This window comes from Schistocerca piceifrons, chromosome 1 (assembly GCF_021461385.2).
Source record: "Schistocerca piceifrons isolate TAMUIC-IGC-003096 chromosome 1, iqSchPice1.1, whole genome shotgun sequence".
Taxonomy (NCBI): Eukaryota; Metazoa; Arthropoda; class Insecta; order Orthoptera; family Acrididae; genus Schistocerca; species Schistocerca piceifrons.
In genome coordinates, this window is record NC_060138.1 from 518,047,137 (window position 1) to 518,066,483 (window position 19,347).

The window sequence follows — 19,347 nt, forward strand, 5'->3', positions numbered from 1 at the left end:
ATCACTACTACATTGCGATCTGGGTCTATATTTTCACCCGATACACAAGCCATGAGAGATGATCTCCACTTCAAAAGGCTTACACCAGGCGTCGCATAAAACAAATAACAATATGATCCAGACCCAGATAATTCTCCGACCACTCCACATGGTAAGTATATAGATCTGCTAGAGATTCATCCATCAGAGCTCCTCGCAGCTGAGTCTGTAGTTGAAATCTTATTTTAAGATTCCATCACGGAGAAAAAGTTTCAGACAGGTGGCCTTACGGAATTACATATATTTCACAAGTAACACCAACCTAGTTTTTCAATCATGTCCAACTGTAGAGAATGAAAAGAGCAATATGGTTTACAGTAGAGCGCGCACAAGGTGACTTGACGTGTAACACTTGTGCAGAGTGTGAGGCAGGGCAGGGTACTGTACTGCTGTTGGAGGTTCAATTGTCAACGTCCACGGCCACGTTAGTTTTTGCGAGCTCTAAAAATTTCTGTTAAACCGTGACTGTCGTTAGCAATGAATGGTGACCTTTTCTATTTCCATTTCCATTTAATTTTACCTAGATTATGTCAGTGGTGTAGAATACTCGAGAAAGCAATGCGTGTCTCGTGCCTCAGCTAAGTTATTTTATGTCTCTCCTCTTTGTAAATCTACTGTACCCCCTTAATGACACGGCTCACAATAGGTTTATTTCGCTTGCCAGGTTGTCGTGGTAGCCGCTTTGATCGAGTGGCTGTCGTCGCCGCTGGTCTCCCGAGTTGTTCTGGGGGACGACGAAAGCAGCCGCCAGCTGCCGCTGCCCATCTGGCTACCTTTCGATGCCTACGTGTCACCCGCTTACGAGATTGTGTACGCTGCTCAGTCCGTTGGTCTGACTGTCGCTGCTGAGTGTACTGCCTGCATTGACATTTTTTTCGTCCACACGATGCAGGTGACTGGGGCGGAGTTTGAAGTTTTAAGTGACAACTTTTCTGCTTTGCAGAAGAACCATGAGCAGGTTACTAGTGTCAAAAATGCAGGAGGAATTTGCGAATGTCAGGCAGCTACGGAAACACTGGCTTTATCTTGTGCTGACATTTGTACAGAATATGACTTAGATGAACAAATGCACCGACAATTAACGAGGAACATTCGGCATCATCAGATACTTCTCAGGTTAGTAAGGAAAGTATCTTACAACCCTGGAATAGTTTTGTTTGCTACAGCTATTTATTTAATTTGATATTTCATGAAGAGCAGCGATGTCTCCGCTATATCCTTTCTTTCAGGAGTGCTAGTTCTGCAAGGTTCGCAGGAGAGCTTCTGTAAAGTTTGGAAGGTAGGAGACGAGATACTGGCAGAAGTAAAGCTGTGAGTACCGGGCGTGAGTCGTGCTTCGGTAGCTCAGATGGTAGAGCACTTGCCCGCGAAAGGCAAAGGTCCCGAGTTCGAGTCTCTGTCGGGCACACAGTTTTAATCTGCCAGGAAGTTTCATATCAGCGCACACTCCACTGCAGAGTGAAAATCTCATTCTGGAAATATTCCTGAGTTGAAGAACCTGAAATTTCCTCCAGGGCCACCAACAGCAGTTGTAATTGTATAACTCCTTTTCCAATGGTGGATTACCCACGGTCCTGATGAAGTCCAATGAAAGATCTATCACTGCACTAATTAAAGAAATCATTACTGGACTGAATTATTGAAACTGAAATAAAATCCCAAAGCACTCTTACACCCAGAAAAAAACTAGAAAAAATAACAGGAAAAAATTAATCGTAATAAAATTCAATAAGTGAATAATAATTAACATAAATAAAGAAAGAACAATATACTTCAGTCTCAACAAAACCTTCAATAAATGTTTACGTTTTGAAGAAAAAACGTGCTAATTGAATCACTGGCCTGTACCTCAAGCTCTGTTAGTACACGCTATGTTGAAATGAGTCAAAACTGTTCTCAGATATTTAAGAATCTTATGCAAAACCATGATTCATATCCATTGCTACATTCTCTAGTTTCGTTCGGAGGTTATGAATGATCCTTTGTAATGTAGCTGCATAAAATATATTCATGTCCCTCAGTCCTCCCCTTAACTGTCATTTAGCTATTTATTAATGTAACGATTTATTTTTACTTTATCTCCACCTGTAATGTTTAAGGTAAACTGAGTATATTTAGCGAATCACAAGTACGAGTGTAGACTGTTTATCATTTATTTAAAGTGGTGTAAAGAAAATACATGGTTATTAGAGAAAACAAACATTTTTGTTACGAGACGCAACTGTCATAGGTTTACTGTTTCCCCTCTAGGTGTCCTTGAATGGTTTGAAACTGGACTTCCCTTGGGCCATCGTTCGTAGTTGTTTCGACTGCTTCGTATGCAAGATATTGACATTGGGATCTAATTTGTAACAAAATGATATCCTACTGCTGAGAAGGGCAAGTTTTCAATGCTGGTGGCGGTGTCTACGGCTGTGGATAAACAACTGCGTTATTATAGTTTATGTTACGTATTGTTTACGTAAAAGTTTGCACAGGTGTTTTACTCGTTCTTAATTTCTGGTTACACTTTAAATGAATTAGATGAAATGCATACCATTACGGAGAGGCGCAATGCATGAGTCGAATCTTAAGGCACCTGTATGTGGAACGATTCCCACGGACACGTTTACCGAATCGTGTCACATCTCAAAGACGTGACAACCCCGACCGACTGGAAACTGCTGGATCTCGGAGCGTGGCAAATGTTCAGTTGGAGGAAGGTGTGTTAAAGGAACTGTGGAGACGCCAGAAACAGCACACGATCCATTGCCTATGAACGAAGCACCTCCAACACCATGTCGTGGAATGCCTTGCACGAGGCTGACAGGCAACGATTCAAGTGTCAGAAGGGGCAAGACCTATCAGCTGACGACTTTCTCTGTTATTGGAATTCCGCCAATTCTGGCCTGTGTAGTGCAGTCAGCACGTTGCCCGAAATTTTTTGACTGTGAGCTGAGGTCTACTAAGTAGAATTAAACGAAATTAGAGGAGGAAACGTCTCGTAAGTTGCTTAGCCCCACATGTTATTGTGGAAGGTAGGAAGGGAACACGTGTGAAATCACTTAAAAATTAAATTAAAAAAAATTGAATTAGAAAAACATTTACTTTCCCAGTAGTTCAATCTTATTCGAGGAGGTGTCTTACACTAGATGCAAATCCTTGGAAATCAATGGGTACAACCTAGCATTCTGTATTGTATGTCTTTGCGGCAACTCCTGGTTTCTGCATTCAATCTTTTGCTATCAGAGACGAGCATTCCGCTTACGACTCGATCAGACAGTACACAATCTGATACGGAACCACAATCGTAGGCATTTGTAAGACAAGGAATGTTCGTCCTTATACACTAACAGGCAGGAAATTCCAACTACTACCCGTTGCAACTAAAGAGAAAGATTATAGTGCTTGTTCCTCTCTAACAGGCAGAAAACTCAATAAGAGTTGATGGATACTTATTGTAAAGTCGGTTCCCCATCGTCAAATGCGTACAGACTTCTTGGGGGTTTCTTACGGCATCCTGAAAGTGTCATTATATGATACCTTCAGGCTCGGGTATAGTACTGCGTGCTTGACTGCTGCTAATGCATCGGACTACCATTGTTCACTACTGACTAACTTGCTTATGTGCCCTGGCCGATTATATATTCATTTTGCAAGGCTTTTGGATGTTTTCTCTCTTTTTGTCGTTTTTTCAAGACTGCTTTCTAATTCCTGGAAAAGCCCATTCTTTTTGCAATGATTCTCACACAAGACTGACATTACTAATATTTCTTCACTGATTTTAAGAACAGGCGGAGTTTCATATATACTCGTTATTGCGCTGCAGCGACCATGGCTGCAAGCACAGTACTTTTTCATCTGTATGGTGGGAACGCTAGGGTGGCACCACTTCCTGAGTTACGTGCATTGCGCGTCCCCTAAAGTAATTTACGTGCCATTAATTCCTTAAAAACTGTAAATACATTTGAGGTCACACAGTGTTTCTCACAATCTACTCAGGTGATCAGGTGATTCTTGTTTTTCTACAACTTATTCTTTAAGTACACATATTTCTCTTCTTCATGAGGACGTCTCTCATAGATGGCTACATCAGGTGTCTTTCACAATGAAGCAGACTCGGTTGTATCAACTACCGCAGCCTTAACATAGATTGTGTTTCAACGAGTTCGACTGCCGAAACAGTCTGTAAGATACGTGTATAAATATCTACATCATGAGCAGTGCGAGCAGCAGAAATAAATAACTATTGCTATAATTAACATTACACTATCGAATAGGGTTGGACTCTTGTCTCGTAGTCCATTTCCTTTTTCTGTTTATTAACCAGTTACTTCACATCCTACAATCTTTTTCCTTCCACACTTAGTTCGTCTAACCTCTTCACTATACGTCTTAATGGAAATGTGAATGATAACCCTGATATTTATAACGGTATCTCAGGTCTTCACAACAATTGAATTCCATCGAATATCAGGGACAGTGTCCCTCCTAGTGCTAAGCAGTCTAACTTGGTTGCAGAGTACTTCCTTTTCTCGTTATTTAGTAATGTGAGGCATAGATGATTGGTAAAACTATGTGTATCTCCATCTGTGATAATACTGCTCCTAATGCCTGTCAGCTGACATCTGTCGTTTCCCAAAATCTCGATAGCTAAATATGGTAGGATATCCTAATCAGTTCTTCAAATGCTGCTTCTTGCTGATCTCCCTAATCATATGGCACCTCAAAAATGGTTCAAATGGCTCTGAGCGCTATGGGACTTAACGTATGAGGTCATCAGTCCCCTAGAACTTAGAACTACTTAAACCTAACTAACCTAAGGACATCAAACACATCCATGCCCGAGGCAGGATTCGAACCTGCGACCATAACGGTCGCGTGGTTCCAGACTGTAGCGCCTAGAACCGCTGGCCACTCCGGCCGCCTATGGCACCTCAGTCTTGGACAGTATCTGTTATGGATCCACAATTTTACTGAATCTTGGGATGAGCAACCAATAATATCCAGCGAACTCTATGTACCCTTTTAATTCCTCCATCCACTTTGGAACTGGAAAGTTCTTCACCTTTTACACGCTACATTCATCTGTCTCTACACCTTTGTTCTTCATGTTGCGCCCTATAAATATCACCTCCTCTCTCAGGTATTTGCATTTATCTGATTGTTACTGTATCCTATGTGTCCTTGGTCAGTCTAAGACTTCTTGCAGCTTCTCATTATGTCACTTTAATGAACTCCATAGCAAATTATTTTATCCAAATACACTAAACGGTATTTCTCTTGCAATCCTGCAAAAATGACAGTAGTTACTCTCGAAAATGTACTTCGAGAATACTTTGATTACACTGTCACTCTCTTGTAAACTACACTGGTAATTTGCAGTGAATGCTGTACTTTCCCTAACTGCTTGTTCCATTTTAAATTTTATAATATTCACTGCCGATGTCTAAAGTGCAGAAATACTTCACTTTCCGCAGTTGGTACAATATATCACCTATATTAGAAATGGGAAAGGTTTATCTCCTAGAAATTTCGTACAATTTTCTGTCATTTGTTCTGAGTCTATATTTGATTGGAAAAGTGCCATCTCGTATTTTCGACACTAGCAGTACAGGAGCGTTTGATGGTCTCTAACTTTAAATGATTATATCCTCATTAACAATTTTCTCTATTTGCTGTTGTAAAACTGCCTTTTGCACTTCCAGTAGTCTAAACAGATATACATTCACGAACTTTTCTTAGTGTTCTGGGAACACTGGGTACATGCTTTATGGTTGCAGTACACGGGGCTTTTCTTTTGCCCGGCGTAGTGAAGGAGCTCCTCATGGCGATGTTGGAAGTTGTTGGAAGTCTCCTGCAGAAATATTGAGCCATGCTGCCTGTATGCCCGTCCATAGCTGGGAAAGCATTGCCGGTGCAGAATTTTGTGCACGAACTAACTGCTCGATTATGTTCCGTAACTGATCGATGGGATTCATATCGGGTGACTGGGGTGGCCGAAACATTTGCTAGAATTGTCCCGAATGTTCTTCAAATAAATTGCGAATAAGCGTGACCACGTGACATTGCGCACTGTTATCCAAAAAATTCCATCATTGTTTGGAAACACGAAGTCTATGAATGGCTGCAGATGGTCTCCAGGTAGCCGACGATGGTCATTTACAGTCAATGATTTGTTCATTTGGACCAGACGACCCAGTGTATTCCATGTAAACGCAGTTCACACCATTACAGAGCCACGATCAGCTTGGACAGTCCCTTTTTGACAGCTTTGGTCCATGGCTTCGTTGTACCTGCGCTACACTCGAACCCTACCGTCAGCTCTTACGACCTGAAATCGGGACCCATCTGACCACACCAATACGTTGTCGATGGTGAGAGATAATACCTGAAATCCGGTATTCTCGGCACACTCTTGATACAGTGGCTCTTGGAATATTGATTCCCCTAACGATTTACGAAAGGGAATAACTCATACGTCCAGCTGAAATTACCATTCGGGGTTCAGAGTCTGTTGATTCCCGTCCTGCGACCATAATCACGTCGAAGTCCTTTTCGCACGAATCACATGAGTACAAATCAAGCTGGGTCGATGTACTGCCCTTGTATACGCTGTGTACGCGAGACCAGTGCCATGTGTATATGTGCCTCCTGCTATGCCACGATTTTTGTCACCTCAGTGTACTTACTAATAAACTGATGCTTTAGCTTCTCAATTACTAGATGAAACCATCTTACGTTAATACAAAGTACGTTCTGCACGTAGTCTTAACACTACTCCTCTTATCGCTTGCCTGCACTCTTTATGTAGTTATTCTGGTCTTCTTGTAGTGCTTCGGTAAGTATTTCTTCCTCTGCTGTACTTTACAGCAAGTCGCCTGGCCTAGACCATATCGCCAAGTTTCTGACAGGGTCTCGGGATGGCTTCTGCGTTTTTAAATCTGTTTCACAGGCCTAGTCGTTGGTCTTTTTGCTGCAGACAACTCGAAGGACTGATTTCTAGTCTTCCTGCTTCTCGTCCGATACCCTGTCACCCGATTCCCCGCTTCCTAGTGCAACTACAAAGCACGCCTCTTACACATGTGATCAAATTTTTATGTCACATCCCGACATAGGTCCAGTAAGCAGCTAGGGTAGAAGAGTGGCCTGGGTAGTTCATTTAGTACGTTGACGACGATGTTGTTATAGTGAAGTCTACTAAGCAAGCTTTAACAGAGCAATAGGGGGAAAGTCTCCTAGGTTGCTTAGCAGTGGTGAGTCTCGAACGGAGAGGAGAGATTGCGATTCTTAGGAAGTGAATAGGGGAGCAGCCACTTAAGAATTAAATTAAAAATCTATTTATTTTCCCAATCGTTTAATGTTACTTTAACAGTTGTCTTACAGTGGGTACTCACTCTTGCGAATCAAGCACTTAGTATTGTATGCCTTCCCCGCGCCTGCATTCTACATATTGCTATCAGACACGAGCTTTCTGCTTGCGACTCGGTCAGACAGTACACTGTCTGACACCTTAGTCACAATTGGAGGCATGTGCAAGGTGGCGCTTGTGGGTTCTTATATTAAGGCACGCAGAAAATATCATACACGGCTCGTTGCGTTTGTAGACAAACACTATAGTACTTTTCTTCTCTAACGGGCAGAAGACTCAAGATAATAACTGTTGCTGGATACTTATCAGAAACTCTGTTGTCCATAGTCGAATATGTACAAAATTCTGGAGCCTTGTAGCAGCAGCATGAAGGTGTCGCTATATAGTGCCCTGAAGCTCGGAAGTCGTATTCCTCCCAACGACTCTGCGACGTGTAACGTGCAGTTGACTGGTACTACAACATCGACTAACTGTTTACTACGACGGAATCGTTTCTCTGCCCTGATTTTTCAGGGTTCTGGGGCGCGTTCCTCCTGTAGTGTCATTTTCTCCTGACTGCCTTCCTAATTTCTGGAATAGACCATGCTTGGTTGGGATTACGCTCAAACATTGTTGGCCTTGCTAATATTTCCTCGTTTACTCAGCTTTCTAGACGGTGTTGCATACAGATATGTTATTGCCCTGCAGCTACCGTTGCTGTGAACACAGTACTTTCAGCTCTGCTTATTGGGAATGCTGGGTCCCAGCCCTCCACTTCCTCCCGATCCTGCGTTGCATGCACCGTGCGTTCTCTAACACTGATGAAATTTCACAGCCATGACACTATGGATCCTAAATAAAAAGGGGCTTCATTCTACGATTCACATTATTGTTCGTTTATTCTGGGAAGGCATGAGAAATAGCTCAGTAGGGCGTATACCTGGCCTAATGCCGTTGCATGAGTTCCGCTGGTCACTACTGCCAATGGGTTTTCATCCACCCCGGAGTAACAACACCCCAGGAAGTTAGTTAGCCGGCCGCGGTGGTCTAGCGGTTCTAGGCGATCAGTCCGGAGCCGCGCGACTGCTACGGTCGCAGGTTTGAATCCTGCCTCGGGCATGGATGTGTGTGATGTCCTTAGGTTAGTTAGGTTTAAGTAGTTCTAAGTTCTGGGGGACTGATGACCACAGATGTTAAGTCCCATAGTACTCAGAGCCATTTTTTTGAAGTTAGTTGGTTGGTTGCGTGTTCCATTGATCAATCACACGGTACGGTAGTCGTTATGATGTGGAATGTGTCAAATGAACAAGAAATGCACATATGAAACAAATCTTCTTAATATATATATATATATATATATATATATATATATATATATATATACTACAGAGTTAAAGATTAGTATTGCTATTATTTACCCCATTCCCTTAAATGGCACAAAATGCATATACGTTATTTATAGATTTATTTATTCCTATTCAAGAATTCATCTATGGTATAGAAGAAGATGTCAAGGAGATAGGATTTCAATTTATTTTTGAAGCTATTACTGCTGTCTGTCAGACCCCTTATTTCATCTGGTAATTTGTCGAAAATTTTTATAGCAGCATATTCTACCCATTTCTGTGCCAAAGATAGGTTGAGCTAAGGATAGTGTAAGTCTTTCTCTTTTCTGGTATTATAATCATGAATATCACTGTCGTTTTTAAACTGGTCCATGTTGTTGAGAACAAATTTCATTAGTGAGAACATGTATTGTGAGGCTGTTGTAAGAATTCCCAATCTTTTAAAAAGATGCCTACAAGATGTGCGACTATGATCCCCACACATTATTCTAACCACTTTCTTTAGAGCAGTGAATACTTTTTGTCTAAATGTTGAGTTACCCCAAAATATTATTCCATGTGATATCAGAGAGTGAACGTATGTAAAGTATGTTAGCTTACTAATTTCTATATCCTAAAAATTGGCAATTATTCGGATCGCAAAAGTTGTTGAACCTAGTCACTTTAGGAGATCCAAAATATGAATTTTCCAATTAAGATTCTCATATATATGTACACCCAGAAACTTAGTGTGCTGTACCGTTTCTACTGACTTCTGTTGATGTGTTATATTTATTGAAGGAACTGTACTTTTTGCAGCAGAAAATTGGATGTACTTTGTTTTTTCAAAGTTTAGAACAAGCCCATTTGCAGAAAACCAATTAATGACTTTTCCAAATACCTTATTTGTTCCATTTTCAATTGGACTTTCTTTTACTGGATTAAAAATGATGCTTGTATCATCAGCAAACAGTGTCAGTTCAGCTTCCTGTTTCAGAGAGGAATAGAATATTGCAAAGTGTTGGATTAAATACTCTATGTGATCAAAATGTCCGGACACCCCCATGGAATACAGAACTGACCTCTACATGTCATGAGAAGCAGAAAAACGGTAACGGCAGAGTGAGTCGGCCACGAGAGGTAAGTGACTTCGAAAGTGGTCTAATAACAGGATATCACCGGATTCATACATTCATCAGGGACATATCACCCTTTCTGAAGCTGCCCTTGCCAACGGTTGTTGTTTAGGTGAAGTGGAAACGCGAAGGAACAACCACAGCTAAATCAAGACAACGGAGGCTCTAACACTGATGGTCCGGAACCATCGAGCACTGCGGGCAGTCGCTGTGGAAAATCACATATAACCAGCGGATCAAATCACTGGAGAGTTCGAAAGTGCTACCAGTAGTCCAGCCAACATAACAACAGTGCCTAGAGACTTAAAAATAATGCTGTACAACGGTCGAGCAGCTCTCCATAATCCATACATTTCTGTAAAAAATACTAGGCGACGCTTGACGTGGTGTAAGCAACGATGCCACTGGAGAACAGAGGATTTGAAATGATTGATTTCGAGAGGTGAATCAAACTATACGCTGTGGCAATCCTGTGGAAGGATCTGAGTTTGGCCAAAGCGTGGAGAATGTTACTTGCTAACAGTGAAACATGGATAAGGCTGTGAGACTGTATGGGGGTGTTTTAGTGGACAGGCTGTGTACTCTTTATTGCGCTTAAAATGCTGAATGTGTAAGGATATGACATTTACAGCATTGTGTACTGTGTACGGGAGAGAACCAGATCGGAGGCAGTGACTGAATCCGCATGACAGTGGACCGCGTCATAAAGCCGCATATGTACAACAATGGTTTGTGGGCAATAACATTCCTGAACTGGACTGGTGTGACCATTGCCCCAACTTGAACCTAATGGAACACCTTTGGAATGAGTTTGAACGTTGACTTCATCGAAGAACCCAGTGTCCGTCATCACTACCTTCTTTGGTTTCAGCTCTTATAGAAGAATATGTCATTCCGCCGTATGAAAAGACACACCTCACTGAAAGATTTTCCAGCAGAGTTAAACGTCGGAGGCGAAAGGTGGACGCACCCCACCAGTAAGTGTCTGAGTACTGTTGATGAAATAGTGTATAACTCTGACTTTCAATAATCCCTACAAAAGAATGGCCATGACTAACAATAACCTGTACCTTTCATGAACCACTTGCCTCACAAAAATCTTCGTTAGTCGAACTACTGCAATACAGCGAGCGCCAATACTGCCAGCTAAATAAATGATTCTAACTACCGAAGGCACTAACTACTGATAGGCATAGTTAGCAAATGAAAGATTTTGATAGAGAACAAACAATGTATTTAACTTCATAGCGTTCAAAAGTCGTAATATATATATATCAGATCATGATATCCAGTCTTACAAATTTCCTCTTTCTGACGGACACACGTCCATATCGTCGTCCGCTCTCAAAACTCTGCCATCTCCGTCCCCACATCCACCATTGCTGGCGGCTCACCTCCAACTGTGATACGCTACGCGCTGTTCCCATCCAACTGCCCAGCAATACATAAGCGAATATTCCAACAATGAATCCAACCAGCCACAGACTGCACACAGCACAGTCAGTGATTTTCATACAGAGCGCTACGTGGCGTTACCAACATGAAAACCTAAACAACCTACTTACATTGAAACTAGCGAAAAAAGTTCAATCACGTCAATATTAATACTACAGCTACGAAGCTTTCTTCACTTTCCCATAATGTATCTACGTCGTTTCTTTGTCATTGCTACATACTGATTCCGTACAATCGACTCCCCTGATATCACCTCGTAATCTCAGATCTACACTCACAATTGCTGTGTCAATGCGTATAGCCATTGGTAACGAGTAAAATTAGTAAGCGAGGAATTTTGGGTGAAGTAACTACCAGAAGAAGTTGCATTTTTCTAGGATATGTGCTCAGGATTTGTGGACTACTTCATGTCTCACTGGTGAGATTTAGAAAGGCGATAGATTCTGTAAAAATTCTATGACAGACTTCCTGTGTGTCATGTCCTCAGATAATACGAAATGAAGGCATTATTAAGTGATCTGGAGAATAGATGGCTACACTTACAAAATCAAAAGAAAATTTTCTGTTGGTTCCATTACTTTCAGGTTAAAAATATTGCCGTAATTTTGTTGCAGATCCATCTCCCTGTTGCAAACGACAATGAGCGTGCCCATATTTATACTCCTGTTCGTCAACATGGCTAACCTGTGTGCAAATCTATTTATTGCTGCCGTGGTGAGTAATAAATAAGTTATTTCTACGAAAAAAACTTTCAGATAACCTCATAATTTGGTCCAAATAACGAGGTGGAAAAGAAAATTAAGGTAATATAGAATGCTTTCGATACAGGTTATTATAAAAATAAGTGGAAAACCAGTTTTCCTGTGAGACGTGTTTGCACAATGGACAAAATTAACTTCCGTTAGTTTCCCGTCTTTTCAAACCGCTGGTGTCTTGGTATGAACGGTAGAAAATCTTACTTCTTCTTTTGGAGTTTCATTTCTTTCTCCCTGCTATGAAATAATTGTGAATGTTCTTTCTATGTACACATATTTGTCTGTTCATAATTGTATAGTGTGGGAGAATCTCCTAATTCGTGGACAAAAGGGAGTGCTTCTAGTGTGATTTTCCGTATCCATTTTTGAACGATCTGTCTATGTTTGTGTACAATCCACCCATTTTAATTACAGCTACGATATAGCTAAGAACTTACGATATTCTGAGGTATCGCTGGAGGAAGTCACACGCGGTATGTACACTTTAGGCTCCTCTGGGCTGCAAATATTCAGTTGCTAGGATCACCTCCAGGTTCTACGTCATTCTCTCCCACACATTCGATCGAACTACGGCGTATTTCGAACGCAGGTATCTTCTGAGTGCATTAACCCAGGCGAAATAATAAGTGTCAGTCACAATGTATTAAAGAATTCCCGACGTGTCACAGAATGTCGATTTAAATTATACTGACCTCGAATGTCAGGCTGTCAGTAGATCATTATACGGACCACACACTGTATCTGGCAAGCACACCAATTTCATACTCCAGTTGGTTAATTACACTAAACGTATATTTATAGGGACATGTCGGTTAGTTACACTAAACTTATGCTAATACTGACATCAGAAAACATTTTTCTGTAAACTGAAAGTAGTACTTGGAAATCATCAAGAAGAAGATATACAGTTACACTTAGTATCTTAGTGATATTTAAGTACCAACAAAGAGTCATCAGTCCAACAGTAGACTTAATGTTGAAAAATAAAGATTTCCCAAAAACCCTGAAACAATTTTTTTCAATGAAGAAATATATTTCATACTTTAACAGAAGGCCAATTGTTCATTGCTTTAGAATTGCATTTCTATCCATATATCGTGATTTGCACTAATAAGTGAAATAGTCTCACTCCCAAAATCTTTGAGACTGAGTATGATGTTGCCACACAATCTGTTTCTTGTTTCGGTGATGCTGTGGTTAGCTTTTATAAATTGTGTCTCAGCTGAGAAGCAAAGTCACATTAACGCTCATCACGGTCTTGAAAAGATACAGAATAGCGGCAACACATGCTTGGGGCATCTATCTCTAAGGAATTCATTTCATGATTGACAGCTTTGGAGATTTAAGACAAATGCGTTCTAGTTTTCGTGAATGGGTTAGTACCAGCGACTTGGGACCTATATCAAAAGGAACTATTGCCAACATTTAAAAAATTTTGCCCAAAATCCACACTTAGCAACAGTTTTATCGCATCTTTTCTGAAGTCCGAAAATCTCCAATATAGGACGCAACATGAAATATTATTTTTATTTAATGTGTTATTTTCCTTTAGACTGTTATCTAGGTACAAGAACAGACCAAATGTTGCACATGAGTTGATATGAATATCGCACATAATATTTTAGAATAATTTCAGACGTGTTTGTATAGGTCAATTATGATGTTCAAGGAGGAAACAATCTACTTAAAAGGAAAAAAGTCTACATACTCCATTTCGCCATCTGGTGCACAGATATATATTCATCTGGACTCCAGAAGGCACATGCTAGGTTTCCTACACTGCTGTAGACTGCTGCATAACACATTTTGTAAATTTATAATTCTGAACTATACCACTATACAACATTCACTACACAACAGTCCACTACGCTACACTACTGTACTTGGTATCGGGATAGATAGCCGCACAGCTCAATCGGCACCCCTTCGCAGGTGCAACTCAGGATTCACATGGTATGTGCTGCTGTGCCACCCAACGTGTACGCATTGAGAGACGAATGTCAGGGTCCCGAAAAATACTTCGTAGTCTTCGCCAAGGCTCGCCTCATACTACTTTCGGAAGGTTGTTGCAGGAGGACATTCTGTTGTGGTGCCTCGTCTTGTCGTAATGTATGGCCTCTTCTTTTAATATTCTTTATTATAATTTAAAAACCTTTACAGAAAGGTAGTCCGGCAGCGGCCTATCTATACCACTCCTCTGCCACAGAAAAAAACTTCCATAATACAGGCCTCTTCTTGCTTTTCTCACCCCTACAAGCTTTCATTTCATAAGCTTAACTGCGAGTTCAGCTTATACCACAATTTTTCATTCTTTATTATGTTATGGACTATTGTATAACCAAAAAAGTTCCTGTATTGGTCTGTAACACCTTGTCTAATGGTCCGTTCCCAGAAAGTGTGCCTTGTGGTGCCGATTGCTCCACATTCGTTTCTATTAAGTAGCTGGGATATGGCCCACGTCCCGAGAGAAAGTGTATAGCCCCCTTGGTCAGAAGAAAGTATGATATTAATCTTTCTTTTTGTTAGGAAGGAACTGGTGAGTTCCCCTCTCTGTTTTTACCCTGTCCTAGATTTCTTTCCATTCTCTATCAATGCAAGGCTCTCAAGTGGTTCTTTTGCCCAGTACGTCCTTTACCTAACCATATTTGCCTTTTTAAGTTAACATTGTGCACATCTCTTCCTTGCTGCTGCGCCATAGGCAGCAAACCACGTATCGTTAGCCAAGTTTCACCAGCCTCGGTGTCGTCCTATACGCGTCTGTCAAGCGCAAGAGTACACGTCTCTGTGCTCACCGTAGCGTCTGTGCTGTCCATATCTTTTTGCCCCTAAGAGCCCAACGCTCGTCCAGTAACTAACATTAGGAATTAACATTGCCTTGTAGTAGGTTCTTACTGCATCTAGTGGCAGCTGAAAACATTCTTGGCCAAAAGTTGGTACTGTATTTTGTTCACGTGCGTGGAAGTTTTGTTTTTTGCCAATGATTATATGGAGGTACCTACATACTTACGCATACTTGGTGGATTTCCCATTCCTAAAACCGTACTGCAAGGCGCTCATGCCTACTAATTGTCTATGATCCCTAAAGCGACGACACAGAACATTTTTCTGTACTTTGAGTAGAGCATTTACCAAAGATATCGGGCTACAATACTACAGTCCTCTTGGGTCTTTATCTTCCCCTTCTTTAAGTATAATTATATTCGAGATACTCTAGATTCTGGGTACCTATCCCGGAATAAAACATTCGTTTAACAACACTAACATACACGTGTGAATCTGGTCCACTAGATGATACAACACTTCTGCCAGTATTCTATCATGTCCTGGTGCTTTCTTCTTCTTTAACCTCATTATCACCATCCTCGCTTCCTCTTGTAATTCAGAGCGAAGCTGCTCATGGTTCTCTATGTCTTCCATCGTCGTATCGTTCGGCAACAAAGTTCTGGGTAGATACTACTTTAATGTCTACCAGTCCGTCGTCATCGTGCATTGGATCGTATCATGGTTGATTATACAGGGGGTGATCGAGCATTGTTTGTTCAAGTTTGTAGGTAAATCCCCAAAAATTTGTTACCATTTGGCCCTTAACGTACACCTCCCATTTTACAGTATTATTTTGTGTATTAGTTCTTCATATTGTTGTTTGACTGTTCGATAGAGGCTCAGCCTTCTTTTTCGTTCTGTTTCGCATAAGAATTTCTGGTAGTATCTTTTTGCCTTCCCTGCTCTGCGTCTTAAAGACTATAGGGCGCAACTCCAGGGAATTGAAAACCCTTATGACTTCCTAACAGATAATGGGATCGATTTCTCTTGAACCGTCTGCAACGATCGCACCAATTCGTAGGTTTTTGCGTTAACATCATACACCGTTCCTTGCAGTGGTTGTAGCTTGAATTCAGCCTTTAAAATTCCCAGTTGGCTTTGCGTAGATTTTATAGCTGCTCGTACTCGATGTTATCGTATAAGTCATTGCCTGTGTCTGTTATTGTGAATTAAATGAGATTATGGTAGGTTGCAAATTCATCACATACCTTCCAGTCTGCAATGTGTTCTCTCTTCCGTATCTGCGAGAGTGATGTCTATATTTGTGCCTCATCCACAATATTTCGGAAAATAGTGGGGTTGAGAGGCTTATTGATGATCTGAAGACCAATTTCTTGTATAGTGTTCTGAACGCAGAGTCCTCATTCATCAGGTACTCTACTATGCCACAATGTCCATTTCGCTCTTGCCTTCACTACGAAAACGTGCTTGTCGTCTCAAATCAGTATTGGTGCTGTTTTTAAATTTTCTGCATGTTATTTTAGCAACATCGATTCGGAAAAAACAATGGTGTGGAACCTAGCATCCTCCGTCCGTTCACGAGACCCAGAAGTCGGTAGATACCGGCTTCCTAAATAACACCTTGACGTCCAGCTGGCGTTCGGTACAGTTCCGCTCTGCTACCTAATGAACAAAATACGAACGTAGGAATATAGACACAGCTTTGTGTTTGGATTGGACAGTTAATAGCACAGAGAACACAGCAAGTGAAACTGAATGGGGAGCAAAATTCAGATATAAAAGTAACTTCGGGCGTACCCCAGCCTAGTGTTATTGGATCTACATTACATTTGAATGACTACAAGGAACTCTCTTCGATTTTCTTCATACTTTTAGAACTTGGAGGTCATTGCTCCGATATTAGTTTCTCAATAGAGTACGAAGCAATTCTGAAACACCTCGAAGGAAGATTAGAAAATTCACAAGTGCTGCTTAGCACAAAACATATCTAGATTAGTAAGGAACTAGTCGGTGGTTGAGTAGGTAGGGTAAGTAATCTCGCTTGGCGCAACTTTTCTTCTATTTATTTTACTTCCACATTGATTAACAAATGTAAATATTCATCAATACATGTTAAATTACATTTTAATAAAAATAACATTTTTTATTTTTTACTATTGGTCTATGAAAATAAGCTATAATTTAATATAGACAATCGAAATTTATTTCTTAAATGAAAAAATAAAGCAGAAATAATACTGTTAAATGTCTACATATAAAAAATTTTTATTTTCTATTTGATGTTCTGCATTTTTGTAATAAAATTTACAAATTTTTAATTTATTGCTGATACTCGCAGTTTCATGCAAAGTTTAATTTGGGATAAAGACATTATTGTCATGAAATAATGTGAGAGAATTTTTGTTTAGTAACATTTCTGTTTCTTACTAAATAAGGAATTTTAATAAAAGTATAAAAATTATACTAATGATTCTTTTTGTTATTAAATATGAAATTTAAAGAAAAGTAAAATAAACGAAGACACTAGTGGCTTTCGAGCTACAGACTTTACGAATTCAACTACCAGAAAATACTTTAGTAAGCCAGAAGTGTACTAAACAGTGCCCGGAAATATTCCAATCTTCAAACGCGAATTTTTTTAATCGCATCGAATTCCATAACAAAAAAGATGTCTGGACACTGAGCTTCATGTGCTATAAGTATGAAGAAAATACGTAAGGTACCCTTATTAGTTGATAACGTCAGAATCTCCATGAGGCTATTCACAAACGATGCCGTCGTATATGGAGAAGTCGCAATACTACAAGAATGTAGCGAAATGAAGGAAGAGCAGCAGAAGATAGCCACCTGGTGTAGAGACAAGCAGTTGACACTCATCGTAAATGAAGGCAATATATTTCGAATAAATAGGCAAAAATAGCTGTTTTTGCCGATTGCAACATTGGCGAACAAACACATGTATCTAGGAATATGAGTACCGAGCGATTTCGAGTCGAGCAGCCACATAAAACTAATCGCAGGTAAAGCAGGTACCATAATGAGCTTCATTGAAAGAATCCTCAAGAAGTGTAATACAACCACAAAGGAGGTAGTTTACGAAACCCTTGTTCGCCATATACGTGAATACTGTTCGTCAGTCTGTGATCCACACCAGACAGGACTGACAGAGGAAATATAACAAATGGAAAAAGTTAGAAGAGTGGCTTTGTTCATCAGAGAGTTGTTCACTATTAAATTTCTGTGATCGTGTATTCCTTTAATAGTCAACAAAATATTGCTTATGTATGAGTATAACTAGCGGAAAGACCATGAAGATAAAATTTGAGAGACTTAAGGCCAAACGGATTCTTACCAACAAAGGTAAGGGGAGTGAAGCACTGATAGACGAAGTGCCCTCTGCCACCCGCCATAAGGTGTCTTGCAAAGTACACATGTAGTTGTATAAGTACACTACCAAGACGTCAGTTCTTTAGCTCCAAGCCAACAATTCACATACCAACACAACGTGGGCTTAATTCAAGAGCTGCAGTGAACTGTAATTCACGACTGCTTTCTGACAAGTAGGGAAGTTACCTAATCGACTTGCTGATATAGGCGAGAATTCACCGACTAGACAGTTTCAGAGACTTCGGAAAGTAACCGAGCAGCTCACCATGTGCATAGAATGAGAGAAAAGACTATGTGTAACATACGTGAAATATTTAACCTCTCAAGAGGTGAAAATAATTCTTTAAAAAAAGGAATTCTCATAAATGTTACTGTGATACATGAAATACTTAAGCAGTCTTCGCTTTGTTCCGATTTTTTGATAGGATGTGTGAAACACAGTAATTACATATATTCAGAACTCAGTAAAAAGTATACAGAAAGTGTAATTACAAAAGCTCGATACGTCGGTTATATGCATAAGTTTTGTTCGTATATATATGTTGCCAATATTGTTTCTAATACGCTGCGGGAGTTTCGGTGGGAAGTCCTAACACATCCTCCATACAGTCCCTATCCGTCGTCATGCGATTTCCATTTTTTTGGAGCCATGAAGAAAGACATTAAGTGGTGTCGATCTGCTTCTGACAAAGAGGTGCACGCCTGGGTACAATCATCCTTTCGAAGTCAACCACAAACATTTTTCCAAGGAGGCTTTGAACATTTTGCCTCACAGTGGGATAAATGTGTTAATAGTTATGACATTTACTTTTGAAATAATAAAGTCTTTTTCCTTGTGTCCCTTACACTTTCCCTGGGAAGCCTTTCTCACAACAGATACCTTATTTTGAGACGTTACGGAATCCTCACAGCATGACGCACTGTTTCGGGGCATCCCTTGAGTTGGAATATGTAAAATCTGTTACTGTAAAACACGTCAGAACTACACATTAGGAGTACCCTGCGGGTTCTGCATGTATTATGAAAGCTTCTTCACTGCAGTGCTATAGTTGACGAAGATTGCTTCGGAACGTAGCAGAGCGTGTTCCTGGACGTTACCAACGCCACTCAAATCACACTTTCTCTGGTTTTCTTGG

General features: G+C 40.4%; 1 protein-coding gene across 1 annotated transcript in view; it reads left to right on the forward strand.

Moving 5' to 3' along the window:
- Window positions 1–19,347, forward strand: part of LOC124744475 — a 178,103-nt gene that overhangs the window by 143,171 nt on the left and 15,585 nt on the right. The window contains exon 7 of the mRNA XM_047248929.1: window positions 704–865. Coding sequence (XP_047104885.1) covers window positions 704–865 — 162 coding nt within the window. The remainder of the gene's footprint in view (window positions 1–703; window positions 866–19,347) is intronic.